Here is a 24,342-nt window from a genome sequence, read left to right as displayed (position 1 = left end):
ACAATGCTGCACAACAGGTAAGGCTTCTTTCCGCTGCTGACAAGCGAATTTTGGGTTTCTAGGAATACGTAACTATATTTATGAATTGCCACATTTGCATACCTCTTGAGTATGACACAGCATACCAATTAAACACAGACCCAATCAAAATCTAAGTGAGTAGTATTTTACTGATTCGTGTCGATAGAGGCATGCTTGTGTACAGATACTTTCGTCGTAAGGTTATCATGGTTAGTTTTATTTCATTTCTTATAATACAGTGCACAATTTTCGTAAGGTTTCCTTTAGTGTTGTTAAAACAATAGTAAACATGAGAGAGAAATCAATCATCAACGATATATGCGAATTCTCTGATGTTACCTATGACAGTCTGACAATGCACATGCAGTTTATTAATTACATGCATGTAGAAAACTTGTTCTGAGTTAAAGCTGTCAAACAAAGTTTGAAGAAGAATAAAATATCACCACCACACGACGGCTAATGTAGAAAATACTTTTCTGACATATTATGGCACGATGCGCTCTCCCTGCACATCTTCGAGATGCATCTGCTGCCTGCTGTCTATTAAACCTGAATAGAACAAAATGTCACAGTAGTTAGCCCTTTTTCCACATGCGACTACTTTGGGTTGAGAAGTGAAGGGATTTATGTTCAAAGTTCCATTAGATTGATACCTTCAGCAGAGAGCAGAATTGCGTTTTAAAAAATGTAGCACTGAATGTATTCGAACTCGCGACATCTTATCTATGCTACAAGCTGACACGTAGCTACATAAGCTCCAGAGCTCGGCAACTATTCCTCCAGAACTTTTGGATTCCACAGCACTGTGAGATTATGCATATGACCAGGTCTTGACTTCTGAGAGACAAACAGTTACAGCTTTTCTTTTGGTCTGAACGACGTTTTCTAGTAACAGATAGCGCAATAGAATAGCTCAAGTGGAAAGGAACACTTCCTATTTAAACTTCTGCATCCTACACTGTTGGCAGTTGTGTGTAGGTGACAGTTACGTGATTTTATTTCTGTGATTACAAAATAGTCGAATGTATGCACTGGGTAGCCGAAACAGCTAGTTCATGGTGATTCGGTCAACCAAGTAAATGAATTTACTGAACAAGCTGCAAATTACTACAGGGAGCCTGTGTGTCAGAATTCTCATCCAGTGTGGCGCAACTGCGTTACGATAGAAAAATGACTCGCAGAGAAGAGGATTTCGTTGTCTGTTGGACGGATGGTAGGTTGTTATACCTATGGTCTGGGTTCGATTCCCACTTCCGTCAATGATTTTAGATAGGGAGAGACAGATTCCATTCTCTCCTGGCTACACCAAGTGAAGGAGATATAATGGCTGCGTGGTCTGAAAATTCACATTACAGATGATATTCCTTCTTTACCACGTAGACGGTAGGTTGAACCACAATAAAGTCTGGAGTGGCGACACGTAGAAACTCTATCACCAGTAACCTTTCTTATACTAGTTATTTATTTCAAGTGACGACACAAACGCTATGTATGGTCACAGGACACTTATTCCATCTTTTATTTGAGCTTCTGTATGTCGATAAAATTGGTTCTAAACTGGGAATGCAACTCAGACCGCCCTTAACGCGGAATTTGATCCCTTCGTGGCAATACAGCTCGGCTGCAATTTGTTGTTTGTTCAAAACTGCAGATTCCTCAACACCTTCACATATTACGCGTGAATGGGATCGAATCCTGGCCCGGCACTAAAGATTTAATTATGTATTATCAAGCTCTATCAGGAGAACACCTATCTGCTGGTGGATAATAATTTTGATTTTTAATGTATTTTCATTCGTTGTCAACACTAACGATATCTGACGTTTTTAACTCCCAGTGAGACACAGAACGATTTGCGAGATGACTGTAAGTTCAAGATGCTATTCTGAGCAGCTGGTGGAGAAAAATTCGGTAGCTGACGTCTCTTTGTGTGTAGTCAACAACGATATGTGTGGGGCTCTATTCCCAGTGAGCGCTGAACTCTTCGTCGTATTATTTCAGTTCGTCGTGTCATTTAATGTTCATACATATTCTCAACTAGCTGCTCGTGAATAACTTTAATTTTTAATGTCATTTTGTGTTAAATAGTTCAAATGGTTCAAATGGCTCTGAGCACTATGGGACTTAACTTCTAAGGTCATCAGTCCCCTAGAACTTAGAACTACTTAAACCTAACTAACCTAAGGACATCACTCACATCCATGCCCGAGGCAGGATTCGAACCTGCGACCGTAGCGGTCACGCGGTTCCAGACTGAAGCGCCTAGAACCGCACGGCCACACCGGCCGGCCCCCACCATCTGGTATCAATGCATTACCCTATCATCCATTATATATAATCATTTTCATAGTACACTTGATATTATAGATGAGTAGGACACAAGACAGGACATAGATAATGTCCGTTTGACGTCAACAGTGTGTAACATTTTACTTTTTTTGAATAGGACAATGTTCCTCTCCAATAATTTTTAGATTAGTTACAATAAGCTTACGCTGCAAGAGAATTCGCTTGTATTTTTCAATATGCGGTCTGTTGTCGGTTTGAAGGCCTTCCATAACATCGGCAACGTAGTGCAACTCCACCGAGGGCTGTCTGGAGTAGGGTGGAGATAGCAATGTGAAAGTTGCGAGCTGTCGAAGACGATCTTCATATTCCTAATGCGATTAGGACATCGTATACTCTTGACGACGTTTAGCACCTGTGCAGTCAGTCACCCAATTTCAGAATTCATTTTGAGTAATCCTGCTAAATTCCCAAAATATTGTCTTTTTATATTGATGAGTAATATGGATAGTCGTCACGTTCATGTGCAGTCTACAACGCAAATTTAATGTTATTATCCTAGGAACTAACCTGCAATACGTTTTGTATTTCATAATCGGAACTATCTGCATTAACCGTCATCAGAGCAATGTCAGGGAACGGAATGCAGCAGTGCCTTGCTACCTACTTGAGGACCTGCTTGAGTCGTGTTCTAAGGAAAGGGTAGTTGCTGGTTCACATTATATTACACTAGCGAGAAGTACCGACTTTTCCTTTTCTCTGCAAACATCCAGAACTAAATTCAGTAACTAAATGCTAAGAATATATTTGCATTGTGCCAACTCAAAGATCAATAGATATGGATATAGATATAGATAAAGATTTTTATATTTAAAGCCATTCTCGTTCTGCGTTGGAATAAACATCATTCATTATTTGATTGTTCTTGTTACGATTGTTATTGTCATTCTCTCACTCGCAAGAGTTTTCGCATTCCTATTTGGTATCGATGCACATGAAGAGTGGCTATGAAAGAAGGGAATACTGAATGTTACGTCATGCAGAATACACTCATTTACTTCGGCTCCTCGTGATCTACGCTACAGGAGAAGTGAGATACATAAAGTTGACAGTGTGAGGACAGACGTGGTAGCACAACTGTGCAACTACGCAGTGTTACCAGATAAAATGGTCCTGCGGAATCGAAAGTGTAGTACGGACTTTGCCACAGTAGCAGACAGCTGGTAATTTAGGACCATGACCGTGGATTACACTTTGGTCAGTGCTGGTTAGAGTGCTGCAACTGTAAATGGAAGGCTTTGTTTGATAGTCTTATGCTGATGCTGTCTGAATAAATTATGCCATTGGATACAAAGCGGTTTAGTTTTGCGACCTAACCCACGAGGGGGGAAGGCACAGTGGTCTGCTTCAGGAATTCCAAGCAATAAAACACAAAAAACAACCCAGGAAGGGAGACATGCATTTGGAATCTGTTCATCGTTACTGGGTCAAACAAGAGGGTAACATTACTGAAACAATGATCGGGCTACTTAGTATATAATAGAGCATACAGATTTCAAGGAGGAAACGTATGAAGACGCAGACTTCCTCGTTATCAATATGTGCGCCATATCTTTCGTGTTAACGAAAGTAAATTCCCGCTTTACCTCTTCTTACGTGTCAAATGAAATGAATGCCATGAGGAATAGAATATTTGTTGACTGCGTCTCTTCTTGCTTCCATCCTTACCAACATATTTCTTCATTCTCGTGGTAATCATGACATTCTACGTGTATGCTGCAAAAGATTGCAAGTGGACAAGTTCGACATCGAGGTGCAAAGCGTTATATTCAATTCGAATAAGCTTCCGGTGTATTTTTACTTCGTTTGTATTTTTAGATGATTATGAATGTTACGGAAAATTATCTCACATGCTTTATGTTGAATGAGAAACATTGAGTGATCCGTTTTGCTTTCCCTACGTTGAAATGATATAATGTCGGCGTCAACAGCCTTCTTCCACGCCGGAAGATAGTTGAATGTCTTATATGTATACATAGCCCACAAGGCGACGTCAGAAACCATCAGGGGAGAACGCCGCATAAAAACCAAACGTGGGCGCGCGTCTCCACTCTGAAGAACCGTATCGGAGAATCACGGCAAGCATTTCGCTGAAGAGCTGCCTCGTCAGAGAGCCTAGAAATGGCAGCGTCGTAGCAAGTATTTGTCAACACTCTGATAGTGCATTTACTTCCGGGTGTAGGTCGGCGTTACCTCGTTAAATTCACTTGACATTCGTTCTCCAAATCGAAGACTCGTACGATATAATCCACTGCAAGATGACACAATTAGAAAGCATATTTAATTTCTGGACTTCAAGAACGGCGTTCTTCACATAAGTAACACCTGTTTGTGTGTGCATTCGGGAGGACGACGGTGCAATCCCGCGCCCGGCCATCCTGATTTAGGTTTTCAATGATTTCCCTAAATCGCTTCAGGCAAATGCCGGGATGGTTCCTTAGGAAGGGCACGGCCGATTTCCTTCCCCATCCTTCCCTAATCCGAGCTTGTGCTCCGTCTCTAATGACATCGTTGTCGACGGGACGTTAAAACAGTAATCTCCACCTCCTCTGTTCGTGTGTTTAAGGTTGCGTTTTGAGGCTCAGGCAACATCGCAGTGACTATATTCCGCCTCTGGCAGCCAGTGTGTCGTTAGCTCAGAGGTTCCCTTGTGCGTTGCAGTGCTTGTACTATAAGACATAGCAGTTCGAATCACGGTAGAAGCCGCTGACTACAACCTTTTATTTTCCAATTTAATTAATGGAGTTGCAAACTGCTAGTAAAAATTTCTTATGCGAAATCTGAAGAATGCCTTTAAACATCAATCTTCGTCCGGTTTCGACTTAGTAAATTAAGTTAATATCATGGATTTCTGCTTTGCAAATTCCAAGGTGCTTCACTGTAAAATAGACCCTGAAAAGATTCAAACCGACTGTCAACGATATAAATTTGAGCATTGTTCGTCATATAGGTCTAACATGTCAGAAGGTTGTTTATGAAGTGCACATGTTCATTAATATAGTTCCCTTCTTCTAAATTTTTGCAATAGCATTTAACTGTAGACGTTTTCTAACACCGGCGTTAGCAATTCCTTTCCGTTCTCTGAAACCTTGAAAACGACAAATTTTTCTGGTTTAAATCTGATGACCTTAACTATCACTTCCGATCAACAATAAATACTTCATGAACTCCAAATGTGCAGTGTTCCTGCACTGCTACAGAGCATGCATTGCAAGGTATTCACACAGTTTATCGCATAGACTTACCATAAGGAATGAAACAAGAACTGTAATACACTTTACACCACAGACGCTCACTCTGGCTTGACGAAAACATCCAAACATTGACCAAAAGTAGCACAAATAATTGAGTTTGAAAGGAAAAGAAACGAGGTATGAAGCATTTATAAATTCATCGAATGTAGTGAGGTGGTTTCATTTCGTCCCAGTCTATAAAATTAATTTCGGGCCATACTCAGCTCTTGCCGATTAATGTAATATAATACCCGCCTACTAATCAGGGCGTCTGTCTCCGTTGCTTTTGAGCGTGAATGGAAATTGTAGAAATTTTCTGTGGAGCAACATTTAATAATAAAGCGTTTTAAATCATCAAAAGCGATGAGCGGTAGCAGGCGCTTCCGATAAAGAACGGGGGAGTGCAGCGCCGCTGCTGTCGCCACGGCCGCTGCCAGTAGCCAGCAAATGGATCCCGGAGCTTTGCCGCATACGGCGTCCAGAGGAGGACAGTCTGCAGGAAATCTGCCGCAAAATCGTTACTGGATAAAATTTTGATATCGGTGTGTCACAAAGCGAAATAGATTGAATCTGCGCTACCATTACATTCACGTCTTCAGCATTCAGACAGAAGAGGCTATAAAAATATTTTATACCAGCTGCTCTCGATCCACTGACATTATGAACAAAAACAACGCACGCTACCGCTAGACCACAGGCGCAATCAGCCTAGAGTTCCTCTATCATGGGACAAGTTTTCCTCCAGGAAGTGCCGCAGTCTACAGTGTTGCCAGATTGTGCAGATAACCGGACTTAGAGAATTAGCGAGTTGGCCAGTTTTTTTGTCCCATGTCGCGATCGGCGCGGACTTAGCCTCTGAAGCGGCCGGCCGCCGCTCAAGTTTTATGTCAAAGAGTGTACGTGCGGATGGGAACTACTTCGGGGGTGATGGTTACCATTAGTCCAAAGGTAAGGTTTTCAACAGATGGCAGCACCAGTCCCGAAAATTTTGGATAGCATCTCGTAACATATTAATCGATATTGAAGCCTGTTATTTATTTACACTAAAGCCAGACGAACATTGTATATGGACAAGGAAGGGAATGTGCGTTTTAGTAGAGCTTATGCAGGAATTTTACGCTCGTACATTCATTGAAACAAGGTGATTTGCGACCCAAATACAGCCTACAACTGTCGCTCGAGCGCGTTGCTATCGCTTATGTCACGTTAAGGCACACGTACCATACGCACAAGTCGCTTGGGTTCTGAGCATGCAGCAGCACGTTGAACTAGGCACGATCACCGTTAACGTTCGAAAGCAAGGTCCGTGTGCCGACGGCTTCAGCAAGTCCTCAGATCTACGACCGTATTCAGTCAGTAGAGAAGCTTGGCAGAAGAAATGGTTCGCAATGCTCAGTGACTCCAAATAGAGATACTCTCCTACCTTTCGCACGCTGCCGCGACGTCTAATGCTGATTACACCTCGTAGTACAGACGCTTTGTCCTGTGACAGTCAATTGGGCATAAGTAACGGAATTCATTCTGAATGATGGTGAGATGGTTGCTGGATAGCTTGCACGCTTGCGCTCCATTTACGTGGCTATACATTACGCAATTTCCCAGATGATAGAGTGTTAGATTTGTTTTTGCGATACATTTCGCACTCGAGTTCATCGTGGCAAACGTAAGGACTTGTTCGCACATTTAGCCTTTCACAACACTTGAACGAATATCCAATTATATGCTGTAAGTCAAAAACCACTCCACAATACGAAGAAGCTTCCAGATATTACGGAAATCGGTAGATGTGATGTACAGTCGTGCTCAAAAGTATCCGAACGACCTGAATTGCATTTCGCCTGATTCGCATGCAACCCACATAACGCAGCTGTCTAGCAGGTCCTCTAATAGCTCCTCGGTACAGTCGTTTGACTATTGAAAATGGTTCCAACAAGTCACCACTAGAAAACACTGCTCTGTATCGCAATAACTCAAGATGTAAAGTAATACCACGATACTGCAAATATCAGGGAACACCTCATCACAGATAAGGCTGTCCTTAAGGCTTGTAAGCTGACATATATTACAATAAATGACAAACCTGAAATGTTACCACTCTCATTATTACGTCAGATTGGTAATGCACGTAGTAAGTTCGTCGTATTCGTGATTTCGTCTTCAAGTAACATACTGTACTTATTATTTAAAACAAAATGACATAAAAAATCAAGTTATTCACGAGCAGCTAGTTGAGAATATGTATGAACTTCAAATGATATGACGAACCGTCTCGTTCTGCATATGGATTCCAACCCAGGTTATGCAGACTAAGCAAAGATTTCGTGACTGACGGAAACTAACAGTCATTTCTGACTAGGCATACAGAGTGTGATATATCTCCATTTTAGTCAGTATCAGTTAGCAAATATCAACTTTAAATTACATAACGTAAACATTTTTAACGGACGCGAATTCCTACCCAGCAACTACTGTCTCTGTTAACGAACTACGAGAGATGTTAAGTATTGCTTCTTCACAAGTAACTTACTAGAAATGGCTTAAGGTAAAGCTTTGTGTTGGACAGGGATTCGAACCCAGAACCTAATCGGATTGTTATCGAAGCATAATCGACTGTGACATATCGGTTTGTCTCGGCAGTAGCTAGATGTTGTAACTGAAATGACAAGACGAAACATTAATTTTTTCCTTCCCAGGACTCCAACCCGGCACCAACCACTTATATTCTACAGAAAATGAAGGTGAAATATGAGTCTGACACTCCACTAGAAATAATATGACGAAGAGTTTAGTGCTGACTGGGAATCGAGCCCCACACATATCGTTGTTAACCACACACAAAGAGACGTCAGCTACCGACTTTTTCTCCACCAGCAGCTCGGAATAACATTCTTGAACTTACAGTGATCTCGCAAATAGTTCTGTGTGTCACTGGGAGTCAAAAACGTCAGATATCGTTAGTGTTGGCAACGAATGAAAATACATTAAAAGTCAAAATTATTATCCACCAGCAGATAGGTGTTCGCATGCTAGAGAGCTTGATAATACATAATGAAAAATTTACTGCCGGGACAGGATTCGAACTCATTCACGCGCAGTATGTGGAGGTGCAGAGGGATCTGCAGTTTTGAGCAAACAACAAGTCGAGCTGTATTGTCACGAAGTGATCAAATTACGCGTTAAGGGCGGTCTGAGTTGCCTTCCCATTTCAGAACCAATTATATCGACATACAGAAGCTCAAATAAAAGATGGAATAAGTATCCGGCCGTGCGGTCCTAGGCGCTGCAGTCTGGAGCAGAGCGACCGCTACCGTCGCAGGTTCGAATCCTGCCTCGGGCATGGATGTGTGTGATGTCCTTAGGTTAGTTACGTTTAAGTAGTTCTAAGTTCTAGGGGACTGATGACCACAGCTGTTAAGTCCCATAGTGCTCAGAGCCATTTGAACCATTTAAGTATCCTGTGACCATACATAGCGTTTGGTTCGTCACTAGAAATAAATAACTAGTATAAGAAAGGTTGCTGGTGATAGAGTTTCTACATATCGCCACTCCAGACTTTATTGCGGCTCAGCCTAACGTCTACTTGTTAGAGAAGGAATATCCTGTTTAATGTGAATTTCAGACCACAGTGCCATTATACCTTCTTCACTCTCCCTATCAAAAGTCATCGGCATAAGTTGGAATCGAACTCAGACCCTAAGCATACGAGCCTATCATCAATCCAACAGACCATGAAGTCCTCTTCTCTGTGACTCATTTTTCTATCATAACTTCGTTGCGCCACACTGGATGAGAATTCTGACACATAGGCTCCCTGTAGTGGTTTGCAGCATGTTCAGTACTTTCATTTACTTGGTTGACTGAATCGCCATAGACTAGCTGCCTCAGCTACCCAGTGCATACATTCGACTCTATTTTGTAATCACCGAAATAAAATCACGTAACTGCCACCTACACAGGACTGCCAAGAGTGTACGATGCACAAATTTAAATAGGAATTGTTCGTTTCCACTTGAGCTACACTATTGCGCTATCTGTTTGTTGAAAACGTCGTGCAGTGCAAAACAAAAGCTGTAACTGTCTGTCTCTCAGAAGTCTGCATCCGGCCATACGCATTATCTCCAGCACTGTGGAATGTGGAAGCTCTGGAGAAATTGTTGTTGACTTTTGGAGCTGCTGTAGCTGCATTTCAGCTAGTATCGTATTTTCTGCATTGGCTGTCGTGTGATAGTGGCCTTTTATTCTTCTTCAAACCTTATTTGACAGCTTTAGCTCAGAACAAGTTTCCTACATGGATGTAATCAATAAACTGTATGTGCGTTGTCAGACTGTTATAGATAACATCAGAGAATTCGCTTATATCATTGATGATTAATTTCTCTCTCATGTTTACTATTGTTTTAACAACAAAGGAAACCTTACGAAAATTGCGCACTGTATAATAAGAAATGAAATAAATCTATCCACGATAACCTTACAACGAATGTCTGTTTTAAGAAAACTGAGTATCTTTACACAAGTGTGCCTCTATCGGCACGAATTAGTAAAATACTACTCACTTAGATTTTGATTGGGCCTGTGTTTAATCGGTATGCTGTGTCATACTCAAGAGGTATGCAAATGTGCCATTCCATACATAAAGGTATGTATCCCTAGAAACCCAAAATTTGCTTGTCATCAGCGGAAAGAGGCGTTATCTGTTGTGCAGCATTGTAAGTTTTTCACCATTGTACTTTGAGCCGAAAGCATTTTCTTGAGATTTCCTTATCGATGTTTGATCTGACTGCTTGTAGCTCTTTCACAGAAGGGATAAAAACGTTAGAGTCAGCGAGACTGGATACAATCGCCAACCATAACAGACGCTATGTTACATATTATGATATTTGCAAACTCAAACATCAAACCCTACAGGATATTTTCCGTTGACCTAGAGTTCTGAAATTTGGCAAGAAGTGATGTTTGTTAGTACAACTAAAGGAAAGAATGCGAATTCTTTTTTTTCACTTGTTACCTGACTGTCTCTCTGGTAGGACCCCTTCTTCTCAGGATCGGATAGACGTATCACGTTGAAGCTTAAATCGCGTAGTAAGTTCTATAGTCTTTTGGCGATGTAATATGTAGTAAAATGTATGAGCTTTTAAGTCAGTGCAATCAATAGAAACTGTCATTTACGTCACATATTTTGGTACTCGCAAACTCACTCACCAAAACCTACAGCGTACTTTCTGTTGAGATAGAATCATGAAATTTGGCAAGATGCGAGGGTTCATAGTAGAAGAAAAGGGAAAAATTTTAAAATATTTAATTTGTAATTCTCATTTGTTATCTGTGTGACTGCCCCTCTGTTAAGATCGCTTTTTCTCAAATGGGTATCGTATATCTTGCCCGTATCGATAACAGGGAAAAATCGTTAATTTAACGGAGAGCTTCTGTAAAATTTGGAAGGTAGGAGCCGAGATACTGGCAGAAGTAAAGCTGTGAGGACCGGGCGTGAGTTGTGCTTCGGTAGCTCAGATGGTAGAGCACTTGCCCGCGTCAGGCAAAGGTCCCGAGTTCGAGTCTCGGTCGGGCACACAGTTTTAATCTGCCAGGAAGTTTCATATCAGCGCACACTCCGCTGCAGAGTGAAAATCTCATTCTGGAATCGTTAATTTAGTTTGTACGGAACCCTCGGCGCGCAAGTTCTACTCGCACTTATCCAGATTTTTTTTTTATGTACGAGTAGAAGATTATCGTTCCAATGTCGTTCCAGTGTCGCAGCCTATTATGAGCTCACAGGTTAATGTAAAGAAAACAGTGTTAGGTTCCAACCATAATCCCACACTCGTGCTATCGATATCACTCCGTCGTGTTGGTGGTTGTTGCGGCAGCTGAGCGGACGCAGGCTTACTGACCTGGGCAGGCGCTCGCGCGGCCCCGGGCTGTCGGTGGGGCTGTGCTGGCTGGAGCCGGTCGAGCTGACCGAGTTGACGGACGGCGAGCGCCGCGACCGGAACGAGTCGCCCAGGTTGAAGATGCCGTTGGGCGTGATGGAGAAGCTGCGCACGCGGTAGTACACCACCTCCTCGCCTGCCGCGCCGCCGCCGCCGCCACCGCCCCCGCTTCCGCTTCCGCCGCCCCCGCTGCCGGAAGCCGCGCCCCGCCGCAGCTGCCCCAGCATCGGCTGCACAGTGGAACACGTGGCCGCTGCTTTTAGAATTCACTTCATCACAGGGGGGAATAAGGAGAATAGGAGGAAAAAGTTGAAAGAGGAAGACAATCGGGGGGGGGGGGGGGGGGGGAGAGGGGGACAATAATAAAGTGGTCAAATTTTGGGTCCCACATATTCACTACTGTGGAGACCCATACCCGCTACAAAGTATTAGTTTCTCGTTGCTTTAGTCACTAAATAAATGTTTTACTTTGTAATTTGTTGTGGTCTCTTCTCCGAGTGCGACTGGAGAAACAGATCACAGTTTGCCTCATTTCCTACTAGCTAAGCGCCCGCTTTGTTGCTCGTGTAGACTATGTAGTCTGCAAAGATATTTTTTATTTATATTAGAACAAATAAGCCCTCGGTCACAAATATTAAGTCAAAATTGACCAGGTTTCGACGCTACTATGAGTGTCGTCTTCAGAATTAAACTAACTGTTCTAAAACATATTAGGTATATAATACATTAATAAAATTAAAGTTTGTACTGACTGGAAAGAAATGCAGTACTTACAAGTCACATTAAGCCGGAAAGGCGACGTCATGAGTAGCTTTAAATAAGATGGCGAGCCGCTAAGGGTTACTCGTATTTGAGTGAACAAATGGTTCAAATGGCTCTGAGCGCTATGGGACTTAACAGCTATGGTCATCAGTCCCCTAGAACTTAGAACTACGTAAACCTAACTAACCTAAGGACATCACACAACACCCAGTCATCACGAGGCAGAGAAAATCCCTGACCCCGCCGGGAATCGAAACCGGGAACCCGGACGCGGGAAGCGAGAACGCTACCGCACGACCACGAGCTGCGGACACTTGAGTGAACAACCCTTGTTCCGGCGCGCCGGGACCAGCCGCACACTCTATGTGTGACACTGTTCTTTTACGCATCTTTATGTGATTACTGTGTTCTCAGAACTGAAATGAGCGACGTGACGCGATCGACTAGTGACACTATCCAACACATCTGTGCAAAGCTTCATCAGATTAACACTGTTTACATTTCACTATCTATGGACCTTACTTTCCAAATAGCCGTAGTACGTCTGACCAAAACGCGATTTTGGTAGCTAGAACCTGTCTATGTTAATACTGCCTTTTGAGTTCTTGTAGTGAAATTTCCCCGTCCATAAAAACTTTCATTCCTTAGCACATATTTATTTAGAAGTCAAATACTAATTTACACAGATTTATCTTCAAAAATGCTTTCTTAATGAAATATTTGATTAAACATTTCATCCCGTCCGAGAAGACAATGCCAATTTTCACAGATGTAGCTTTAAAATGCTTTAGTAGTACTTTAGTAATGATTTATTTTCAAGAAAATCTTTCGTTCACGATTTTACCCACACAGGGGATGAATTTAGGAAAACGCTGAGACACTTTTTATTTTCTGACCGCGAAACCCAACATCAGTTTTCGTAGTTCTAGCTTCAAAACTGCTTTAAAGCCACTTTTAATCCCTTATTTAACCTCCTTAGGGAGGCCTACAATAAAACATCAGCACCTTGCCAAAAGTTGCTGTCCTTAGAAGTTTGGGCTGGTCGATGATATGCCAGTCACTCAGGACATTTACTTTTATGTATAGAGATATAGTCACATTTTTTCTTCTTTTCCGTTATGTAGAATGTAACAACGGCAATTTCAAAGAAAGCAAGTGCTGACAGGCGTGAATATTATCGAACTATCAGATTAATAAGTCATGGTTGCAAAATATTAACACGAATTATTTAGAAAAAAATGGAGAAACTGGTAGAAGCCGACCTCGGGGAAGGTCACGGTGGGTTCTGGAGAACTGCAACATACGAGGCAGTAATGACCCAACGACTTATCTTAGAAGATAGGTTAAACGAACGCAAACATACGTTTATAGCATTTGTAGGCTTAGGGAGAGGTTTTGACACTATTTACTGGAATACACTCTTTAAACTTCTGAAGGCAGTTGGAGGTAAGATACAGGGAGCCAAAGGCTATTTACAACTTGTAATTACTCCAGGTGGCAGTTATAAATATCGAGGGGCATGAAAGGCAAGCAGTGGTTGAGAAGGGAATGAGACAGAGCTGTACCCCATCATCAGTGTTATTTAATCTGCACACTGAACAAGCAGCAAAGTAAAGCAAAGAAACAGCTGGTGACAGCATTGAAGTTATGGGAAAAGAAACGAAAGCTTAGAGGTTTGCCAGTGCCATTGTAATTCCATCAGAGACAGCAAAAAACTAGGAATGGACAGTATTTTGCAAAGAGAATGTAAGATGAACATCAAAAAAAGCAAAACAAGCGTCACGGATTGTTATCGAATTAAATCAGGCGATGCCGAGGGGATTATATAAGGAAACGATACATTAGAAGAAGTAGATAAGTTTTACTGTTAGTATAGTCCAATAACTGATGATAGACGAAGTACAGAGGATATAAAATGTAGACTGGCAGTGAGAGGGAACGCTTTTCTGGTGTTAGGAAGTCTTTTCCGAACGTATTTGTTCGGAATGTAGCCTTATATAGAAGTGAAACGTGGATGATAAATAGTTCAGACAAGGAGAGAATAGGAACTTTTGTAATGTGGCGCTACAGAAGAACGCTGAAGATTATATGGGTATATCACGTAACTAATGAGGAGTTTATGAACAGAATTGGGGAGAAACGACGTTTGTGGCACAACTTCACTGAAAGAAGATATCAGTTGAGAGGACATATTCTGAGACATCATGAAACTTTCAATTTAGTTTTGGGTGGAAGGGTGGGAGGTAAAAATGGTAGAGGAAGACCAGAGATAAATACAGCAAACAAGTTCAAAAGGATATGAGTTGCAGTAGTTATTCGGAGATGAAGAGAGTCTTGCACAGGATAGAGTAACATGGAGAGCTGCATCAAACCAGTCTTCAGGCTGAAGACCACAACAACAAAAATCACTACATGATTATTGCACTACAAATTGAGAAAATGTACGAAGTTCTCGTTAATGTGAAATCATTTGAATAATATAACGATTGGTTGTAAAATATTGTCGCGTCCCCGTTACTTGAGAACGGGACTTGAGTGACAATGGAATTTTACGGAGTGAGACAGTGTAGAAGGCTTCTTCAGTTGCTTAGGAGAGATGAGTGGAAAGGCGAGGATTATTGTCTGACTAGGAAATATTCAGAACTTTACTGTTTAAGGAGTTACACAATTCCATTCTAAGAGAATGAACCAAAACTCCACCGAAAAACTTTCAGAGGTTGTTCAGGGTTACCTTCTGAGGCTTTTAGCATGGGAAACCCAAGACCTCCTGCGGCTCTTCAGAGAGTAATTGCATTTTGTTTGGTTTCTTGGCCCGGTTAGATTTTTAATCTGTATTGCACTAAAACTAGTGCACAGCAGTGCAAATGCCGACGGTGTTGTTGTTGTTGACAACAATTGTTGTTGACAATAAAAATGCCCTCTTTATTTATCCCCTTCAAGCCTGCATTCAGTACTGCTCAGTTTTGCCTCGGGTTTGTTTCTGAGGCAGCGATACTCATACAAGAAAATTGGTACATGAAGGTATTCATAGGTTTACTGATGAAGAATCAGCCGATACGCAACTTGTATACGAGTTCAGTAAATACATTGGAAAGATGGCACAGCGACGCTATAGTGAGCAGTTCCCACGTCGACAGCAATCACATAACGTTGTTCTTACATTAATCTGACGTTTGTTGCATTTCTGAGCTTGTTTGTTGCACGTTTTGATAATTTAATGCTACAGGCTTTTCAATATTGTGAAGATATTTTCATAGAAAGATGGGTGATTGCGCTAACAAACAGTAGACTAAACAGTTATTACATTGTTGCACTGTAGCAAGATGCGGTAGACTGTGGATCCCTTTTACCAAAATACGGAATGGTTATACATCACCTACATCATCTACGTGGTCATTTTGCTATTCACAATAAAGTTCCTGGCAGAGGGTTCAATGAACCACCTTCAAGCTGTCTCTCTACCGTTCCAATATCGAACGGCGCGCGGGGAAAATAAGCATCTAAAATTTCCTGTGCGGGCCCTGATTTCTCGTATTTTATCGTGAAGATCATTTCTTCTTATGTAGGAGGGCGCCAATAGACTGTTGTCGCAGTTGGAGGAGGAAATTGGTGACTGAAATTTCGTGAGAAGAAACCGTCGCGGCGAAAAAGTCTTTGTTTTTATGATTGCCACGCTAATTCACGTATAATGTATCTGTCACTATCTGCCCAGTTCGCTATAATACAAAACGATCTGGCCTTCATTGAACTTTTTCCCCCTGATGCGGATCCCATACCGCACAGCAGTACTCCAGGATAGGGTAGACATGCGTGGTGTAAGCAGTCTCTTCGGTAGACCTGTTGCACTTTCTAAGTGTTTTGCCAGTGAATCACAGTCTTTGGTTTGCTCTACCCACAACGTTATCTATGTGATCGTTCCAATTTAGGTTATTTGTAATTGTAATCCCTAAGTATTTAGTTGAATTTACAGCTTTGAGATTTGTGTGACTTACCGCGTAATCGAAATTTAACGGATTTCTTTTAGTATTCATGTGAATATCTTCACACTTTTCTTTATTCAGGGTCAATTGCCACTTTTCGCACAATACAGATACCTTATCTATATCGTTTAGCAATTCGTTTTGGTCATCCGATGACTTTACAAGACGGTAAATGACAGCTTCATCTGCAAACAATCTAAGAGGGCTACTCAGATTGTCTCCTACGTGCTTAAAATAGATCAAGAACAATAGAGGGCCTACACCACTTCCTTGGGGAACGCCGGATATTACTTCTATTTTACTCGATGACTTTCCGTCTATTACTACGAACTGTGACCTTTCTGACAGGCAATCACGATGCCAGTAGCACAACTGAGGCGATATTTCATTGTCACGCAGTTTGTTTAGAAGACGCTTATGGGGAACGGTAAGGAAGACCTTCTGGAAATCTAAAAATTCGAAATTACTTTGACACCCCTGTCGATAGCACTCATGACGTCATGAGTATAAATAGCTAGTTGTGTTTCACAAGAACGATATTTTCTGAATCCGTGCTGACTATGTGTCAATAAATCGTTTTCTTTGGGGTAATTCATAACGTTCGAGCACAGTATATGTTCCAAAACCCAACTGCAAATCGACGTTACTGAAATGGGTCTGTAATTAAGCAGATTACTCCTATTTCCCTTTTGGGGTATTGGTGTGACTTGAGCAATTTCACAGTCTTTAGGTACGGATCTTTCTATGAGCACCGAACGAGGTGGCGCAGTGGTTAGTACACTGGACTCGCACTCGGGAGGCCGACGGTTCAATCCCGCGTCCGGCCATCCTGATTTAGGTTTTCCGTGATTTTCCTAAATCGCTTCATGCAAATGCCGGAATGGTTCCTTTGAAAGGGCATTGCCGACTTCCTTCTCTATTCTTCCCTAATCCGATGAGACCGATGACCTCGCTGTTTGGTCTCTTCCACCAAATCAACCCAGTCATTTCATGAGCGAGCGGTTGTATATCTTGCTATATATGGAGCTATTGCGTTACCATATTCTGAAAGGAACCTGGTTGGTATACAATCTGGACCGGAGGCTTTTCCTTTATTAAGTGATTTAAGCTGCTTTGCTACATCGTGGATATCTGCTTCTATGTTTCTCATCTTGACAGTTGTTCTTGATTGGAATTCGGGAATATTTACTTCGTCTTCTATGGTGAGGGCGTTTCGGAAAACCGTGTTTAATAACTCTGCTTTAGTGCCACTGTCATCAGTGACTACACCGTTGTGGTCGCGCTGTGAAGGTATTGATTGCCTCTTGTCACTGGTGTGCTCTATGTATGACCCGAATCTCTTTGGGTTTTCAGCCAGATTCCGAGACAGTGTTTCGTTGTGGAAATTATTAAAAGGATCTCGCATTGAAGTACGTGCTATATTTCGAACTTCTGCTAAACCTTGCCAATCCTGGGGATTTTGCGTTCTTTTAAATTTGGCATGATTTTTTCGTTGCTTCTGCAACAGCGATCTGACCCGTTTTATGTACCATCACTTATTAATTTACGTGGTATATATGTCTCAATTGCTGTCGATAATATCTCTTTGAAACCATTCCACAACTTTTCTACGCTTACATGATCAGAACGGAAGGAGTGGGGACTGATGACCCCCGATGTTGAGTCCCATAGCGCTCAGAGCCATTTGAGCCATTTTTTTGACACTCTAAGCAATGGCCTTTTGCGAGGTACCCGATTCAAAACGTCCACTGCAAACAGTTCACCTTCCGTTGTTCGATGAGAAATTGCTTGAGGGGGATCTGCGTTCACTGGCAGATGCAATTCCTGACGGTTTGAAGTCGACTGTCACTGACAAGGCCGGACTCTCGTCTCTAGCCCTTCTCACAATCTTCTCACATGTATTGTTCCTACACCGTGTTACGTGGCTGCAAACTGATATTCCATCGCTCGCAGACAGGTTGGACAGACCACACTGATACACGAACAAAGTGGGCAACTTCATTTCCGGTATGGTCATGGGCACATCGAAATCTGTTAGCGATGGAGGGTCCATGTCCGACTGATATCTACAGTGCTCCAAAGTGACCAAGGTGTTGTTTCAAAGTGGTGACTAATAATTTGTTGGATGAGCTTACCTTTGTAACATAGTAATTAACAAAGTCCTTTTGATGATTCTTAGGTATAAATTCGTTCACGAATGAAGCTTTGCGTACTTAAGATTATTTGGCAATAGCTGATTTTTTAACTTCAAACCTCTCTTGTAGATATGTCTGATCTCCAGGGAAAATGTTATAAGGTGAAACGTGCGCGCAATTTGCATACATTTTTTAATTTTGATGTCGGATTAGTAATTTAGAGAAGGATGACGATTGCAATAACAAAATATTTATTAAAGTTCTTGGACCACAGTGACTGGCAGCGCAGCACCTTGTGTAATTTACTTTCTGTAAGATGAAGTCCGCCCCTCGTGGTCTCGCGGTAGCGTTCTCGCTTCCCGAGCACGGGGTCCCGCGTTCGATTCCCGGCGGGGTCAGGGATTTTTCCTGCCTCGAGATGACTGGGTGTTGTTGTGTCGTCTTCATCATCATTCATCCCCATTACGGTCGGAGGAAGGCAACGGCAAACCACCTCCATTAGGACCTTGCCTAGTAAGGCGGTGCGGGTCTCCCGCATCGTTCCCCTACGCCCTGTAAAGAAGCATGGGACTTCATTTCCATTTTTTAAGATGGTGAAGGACACATTGCTTTCTCAATGCTTTTGTGTATGTAGGAAGACGTAAAGTATTGGAGCTGAGATAGGAAAACAGAAAGTGGTACGGTGTACTGCACTTCGTGGGGCGTACGGGGTGACTGTGGAACTGGGGTTGCCACGTCATTCCCAGGCTGCCACTGAGCATTGTTCACTTTACAACTTTGGGCAAGTGAGTGGGCTGCAGAGGGTGGAGGGGTATTACGACGGCAGAGGTGACTGTGGCTCGTTGTCAACGGAGGGCGCCATTTTGGTTGTAGCAGTGGATTGTACGCGGATGACTCAATAAATAAGTCGCAGATGTCAGAATATCGTGTTGTTGTCAGCTACTGAGGGAGTCAGCACTGAAAGAAACAGGGAAGCAGAAAAGTTCGATGACAGGTGGCAGGAATACAAATTCATCTGTACAAAACAATTTCTAATTAACAGAAATCTTTATATCTAAAAGGAAAAGAAACTTACATTCTGTCAGTCAATAAAATTTTTCTAGGTTCGTGACCGCATTGTCGATATGCAAAACTACCGGCGTTTCGGTCACTGTTGCAAGTGACCTTTTTCAGAGTGTTTTTTTACTGAACACCCTGAAGATGATCACTTGCGACAGTGACCGAAACGTCGGTAGTTATACATACTGGCAATGCTGTCACAAAACCAGAAAAAATTTATTGACTGTAACAATGGCCGCTGAAGCCTAAATGTATATTAAATTCTTTTGATTCCTGTGCCTCCTACATACAAGCAATTTACTGTCTATTATCATTCGCAGAACGCAGGCTAAGTAACGTCACCCTATAATTCAGAACCGATGCTCTCGAAGACTGCCACCGAACCTGGCCGACAAGTGATGGGCGGCTGGTTAGATCAGGGTTGACAGGTGGCGCTGAACTCTGGAGGTGTGGCGGTGCCCGTTCTTTCCGTTGGCACGCGGATCAGCGCCTTCTTGATGCCGTTTCGTGGTGCTATTCTGGCCTATGTGCAGCCGATGCTTTAGTACTTCACATATCGTATACAGGATGATTCAAAAAGCGTTTAGAAAATGACGTGTCACATCGGGCATACAGCAAGGATTAGTAATCACGTAGGAACCGGGGTCGCAAACGCCATGAGAGGGGACTACGGTTGCGTGTGGGCTGGGATCATCTGAGGCTGTGTGACTGGGACGTATATTCTTCCTGATTGACTTGATGGTCGTACATATCTCGTACCACTGCGAGAGGTTCTGTAGGACAGGCCGAATAATATTCCCATGCTTATTCGTCAGTGCATTCGATTTCAGTACGACGGAACCCTTGCGCATTTCACGAGACAGGTGAGGGTAACATTTCCCGGCCGCTGGATTGGTCACGGTGGGCTAGTCGCATGGTCACCATGATCATTTATTCTGTCCCCAATCGATTTTTTTTTTCTGTGGACGTATCTGAACGGCCTTGTGTACGAAACACCTGTTACATCGGCGGGGATCTAGTGGACAGGTTCGTTTCGGTAGCAGGATGTCTTCGAGATACACCTTTGAGAAGGTGCGCCGTTCAATGCAGCGTCGCTGTTAGGCGTGTCTCGATGCATTTGGACAAAACATTGATCATCTCCTGTCGCGGGTGTCCATTTGTAGCACGTGGCTAAATAACTGCAATGACATTCAGTAGCCCCAGATGGCCTTTGCGACGCCCGCTTCCTATGTTATTACTGATCCTTGTTGTATGTCCGATGTGCAATGTCAATGTGTAATTTCTTTTCACCTTTTTTTTTTTTTACCAAGCTGTTAAATTTCGCGCCCATACGTATCTAGAAGATGGAAGCATGTCACGTGGTATTTTGCCGATACACGATCTTCCGCGGCCAACGCTTAATCAGCTGCTGTTGTGTGGTCACACCAAGGTGGTAGTGTGCTGTAAGTGTGTACCGAATAGAGCAGCATGATTTTCATGAGCCAAGGAACTGTCCGCAGAGAAAGTTAATAGCGAAATTCGTCTGGTTTAAGCAATAAATGTATCTCATACAATGTTGTGTTCCATTGGATGCAGGAAAAAATGAGAAGAAAATCAGAAACAAGTAGCGTCCTGGGCGCCTTGTTTATCCAATGATATTGTTTCCAGTCTTGGTGTGTTTCGCTACCCCCGAGGACACAACGGTCTTATGGGTTGCTGCAATTTAAGGAACTAATAAACTTGTTGCAGCCCTAAAGGTCACCCGTTAGATGCGAACGCTGCCACAAGAATTCCATGCTGTCGGCTTTCAAGGACTTGTCGAACAGATTAGTGGGGGAGTATGTTGAAAAGGAAAATAAATTTCAGGTTCGTACACGCAATGTTGATGCCTCTGCCCCAAGATGCGATTTATTTATTGACTCACTCTAGTAATAGGATTCGAGTGTCCAGGTGAACAGCGGAGCTGGAAGCAGGAAGTGCTTCCTGTGGAGTGGGTTCTGATACGACAGTTAGAAGAGAGTGTGTTGTAGTGGATAGTGCTGGAGGGTCACGTAAATAGCTGATCAGTGCTGGACTGCTTGAGTCACAAGAGATTACATTTACGGAACTCAACTAGCCCATTCTTGGGTCTGGAATTTATAAAGGAGAGCTCTGAGATATTATACTATTTAAAAAATTCTATTTACATTATTTTAAGAACTTATGCCCACAAAACCCGAACCCACCTTAGACTCCCATCGTTTGCTACACCACAATGTATATTTCGCTTTACAGTAGAGAGAAGAGGACAATAGCCCTAAAATGTACTGCTACAGGAGCAAGCAGAATATCAGATGCATAGATAGGATAATTAAAGAAAATGTTCTGAATCTAATCTGGGATAAAACATATTAGGACACATTCAGTGTCATCAAGGGTTCTCGGTTTGGTAACGGCGGTAAGTGAGGAGGAGGGTGGGGGAAGGAAATTGTAATATAGGTTTGACAGGTACAAATGGATATAGACTGCAGAGACGAAGAGGTTTGAACGAGAATGGCTAGGGTAAAGAGTTGCATGAAACCAGTCTTCGGACCGAAACACAGAAACAACAATACGCATATATCATTTGCAAGTTTCCACAATAATTGTAATGAATCATTAAAGGCATAATTAATTTGCAAGAGATACTGTAAACGAGCTATCCATCGATAATTGCAGATTTTTATGTTCATTCAACTACTCATTTTAATGTGCAATTTATTGTTCTTACTGGCTACTCTCACAGCCTATTTTTACTGGTCGTTTTACAGTCTACTGCACCACACATCGTGCTGTTCGCTTTACTGTATATTTTATATCTATTTTATAACGGATGAATGTAAGAATTCATGTACTTGTTGTCTTACCTCCTCAGCTGGAGTAACTTAAATGTCCAATGTATCATGCATGCGCACGTGGCTATGCCAAACGATAAATATATAAATCAATCAATAAATAAAAAAGTTGGAACAATTAGATTCGGGAACAAAGAGAGAGAGTGACTGTTGTCGCACGTTCAGTGGCCACCGGTGCGTGTGCGAGCTAGCTGCCTCTTGCATTAGGTTCGATGCACACGCACTGGAGTACGCACGTTTAATCGTATGAGTTTATCAGGTGATAATTTAATTGCGCAGTATATTTCAGAGTGCCACTGCATCAAAGCAGTTTTTTTATGAAGTGTTCCATGGTTAATGAAGGTTGAACGTGTGATGTACACAATCCGCGCCAAGCGCTACAGTTTATTTACGAGAACTGTAGCCAATGTCACCATCAAGAAACCAGGAAATTTGAGTAATATACGCATTTCTGTCCTTAAGGCAAACGTGCTCACAAACACACCACAATTGCCGCTGCACGTTCCAGGTATGAACATAGCATAGACATTGCCAATGCGTCGCCAACACGAGAAGGCTTATCCTCGTCTGGTACAGTCAACTGACTCCGAACATTCCGATGGTCTTTTGAACTCTCGTATCACTGGTAGATGTATTTTTCCACTGACTGAATTTTAGGACCAGATTCACGTGTTACTTAAACCTATATGTTTCAGAACTAATTATCAAAGCTGGTAGACGACTAAACACAAACAACCACACACACACACACACACACACACACACACACACACACATACACACACATACACACACACACACACACACACACACACACACACATATATATATATATATATATATATATATATATATATATATATATATATGTGTGTGTGTGTGTGTGTGTGTGTGTGTATGTATGTGTGTGTGTGTGTGTGTGTGTGTGTGTGTGTGCATGTGTGCGTGTGCGTGTGCGTGTGTATACGTCTGGATTACTTAATACGTTCCTTTATAGTCGTTTCGGCTACTGTCATCATCAGACCTGTAATTAAAATCAGATACGTACAGAAAAGAGAGGTGCCTGTTACACATTATCAGGCTACAAAAGATGAAAATGTAAACAGCTAAAAAAATTTTAAAGGTTCAGTCACTAAAACCTAGAATTTGTAAAACAATATTCAGTTTAGTATCAACAAAACCAGAGCTGAGTTGACAGTGACGCGCCTAAACAGGGTGTCAGCTGTCAATTCAGCTCAAAAAATTTACGAAGTTATAAACGTTAATGAAGAGGTGACGCTAATGTGAGGGACACTGCGTTCGTTTCTTTCCCTTCAACTCATACGCTACTGTGGCACGAATATCTCAAAGAATGCTTGTTATGATTGGGTTTCGTTATAGTGAAGCGTTTCATCATGATAAGTATTAAAACACGGTGTTCCTGGGATATGGACTACCGGTTTTTAGTCCAAAATTCAATCAACCTGGCCGAATTCCAACGACATTGTCCTCTGAAAAGTCGAGAGGGAAGTATGCAAGGACCGTCAAGCGTTCCCGTGACGTGCATTCCTGGTTAAACTATTGGCTTCCAATAGCGTGTGGCTCGCACGGTTACAGCCACAACTTGCGGTTCAACCTAACTTCTACTCCCATTGCACACCCGTGTTAGATGAAGGACGTACGAAACAACAGGACATAGAGAGAAACAGGCAGGAGCCATTCAACGAAAACATTCTCCCCGTTCCTCTCGAGCACGTGCAGTGCTTTACTTAAAACCTCATGTCTCTTGATAGTTGGCGAAGATTTCATGTGTTGAAAATCTAAGACTCTCCATTCTGCAGCAGGGAGTATGATGTAATAAAACATCCGCTACTGACAAGGGACACCTTTGACCGCTCGGAACCGCACAAAATTCTGCTTAGAATAACCCCGATCATAAAGGGAAAGTGGCGTGTGTTATTTCTAAGAAAAACGTTGCATTCTACCATAAGTGAAAGAAAGTAACAAGAGACCAGTACCACAGCAGGGAAATATTACGCAAT

At 42.3% G+C, this 24,342-nt stretch overlaps 1 protein-coding gene across 1 annotated transcript in view; it reads right to left on the bottom strand.

The window, feature by feature from the left end:
* The window catches only part of LOC124616464 (ras-related protein Rap-2a-like), a 553,011-nt gene that overhangs the window by 503,032 nt on the left and 25,637 nt on the right, over positions 1 to 24,342 (bottom strand). Inside the window, exon 2 of the mRNA XM_047144773.1 lies at positions 11,495 to 11,669. Coding sequence (XP_047000729.1) covers positions 11,495 to 11,669 — 175 coding nt within the window. The remainder of the gene's footprint in view (positions 1 to 11,494; positions 11,670 to 24,342) is intronic.

The sequence above is a fragment of the Schistocerca americana genome, chromosome 5 (genome assembly GCF_021461395.2).
Source record: "Schistocerca americana isolate TAMUIC-IGC-003095 chromosome 5, iqSchAmer2.1, whole genome shotgun sequence".
NCBI classification, from domain to species: Eukaryota; Metazoa; Arthropoda; class Insecta; order Orthoptera; family Acrididae; genus Schistocerca; species Schistocerca americana.
This window is presented reverse-complemented; position numbering and strand designations above follow the sequence as displayed.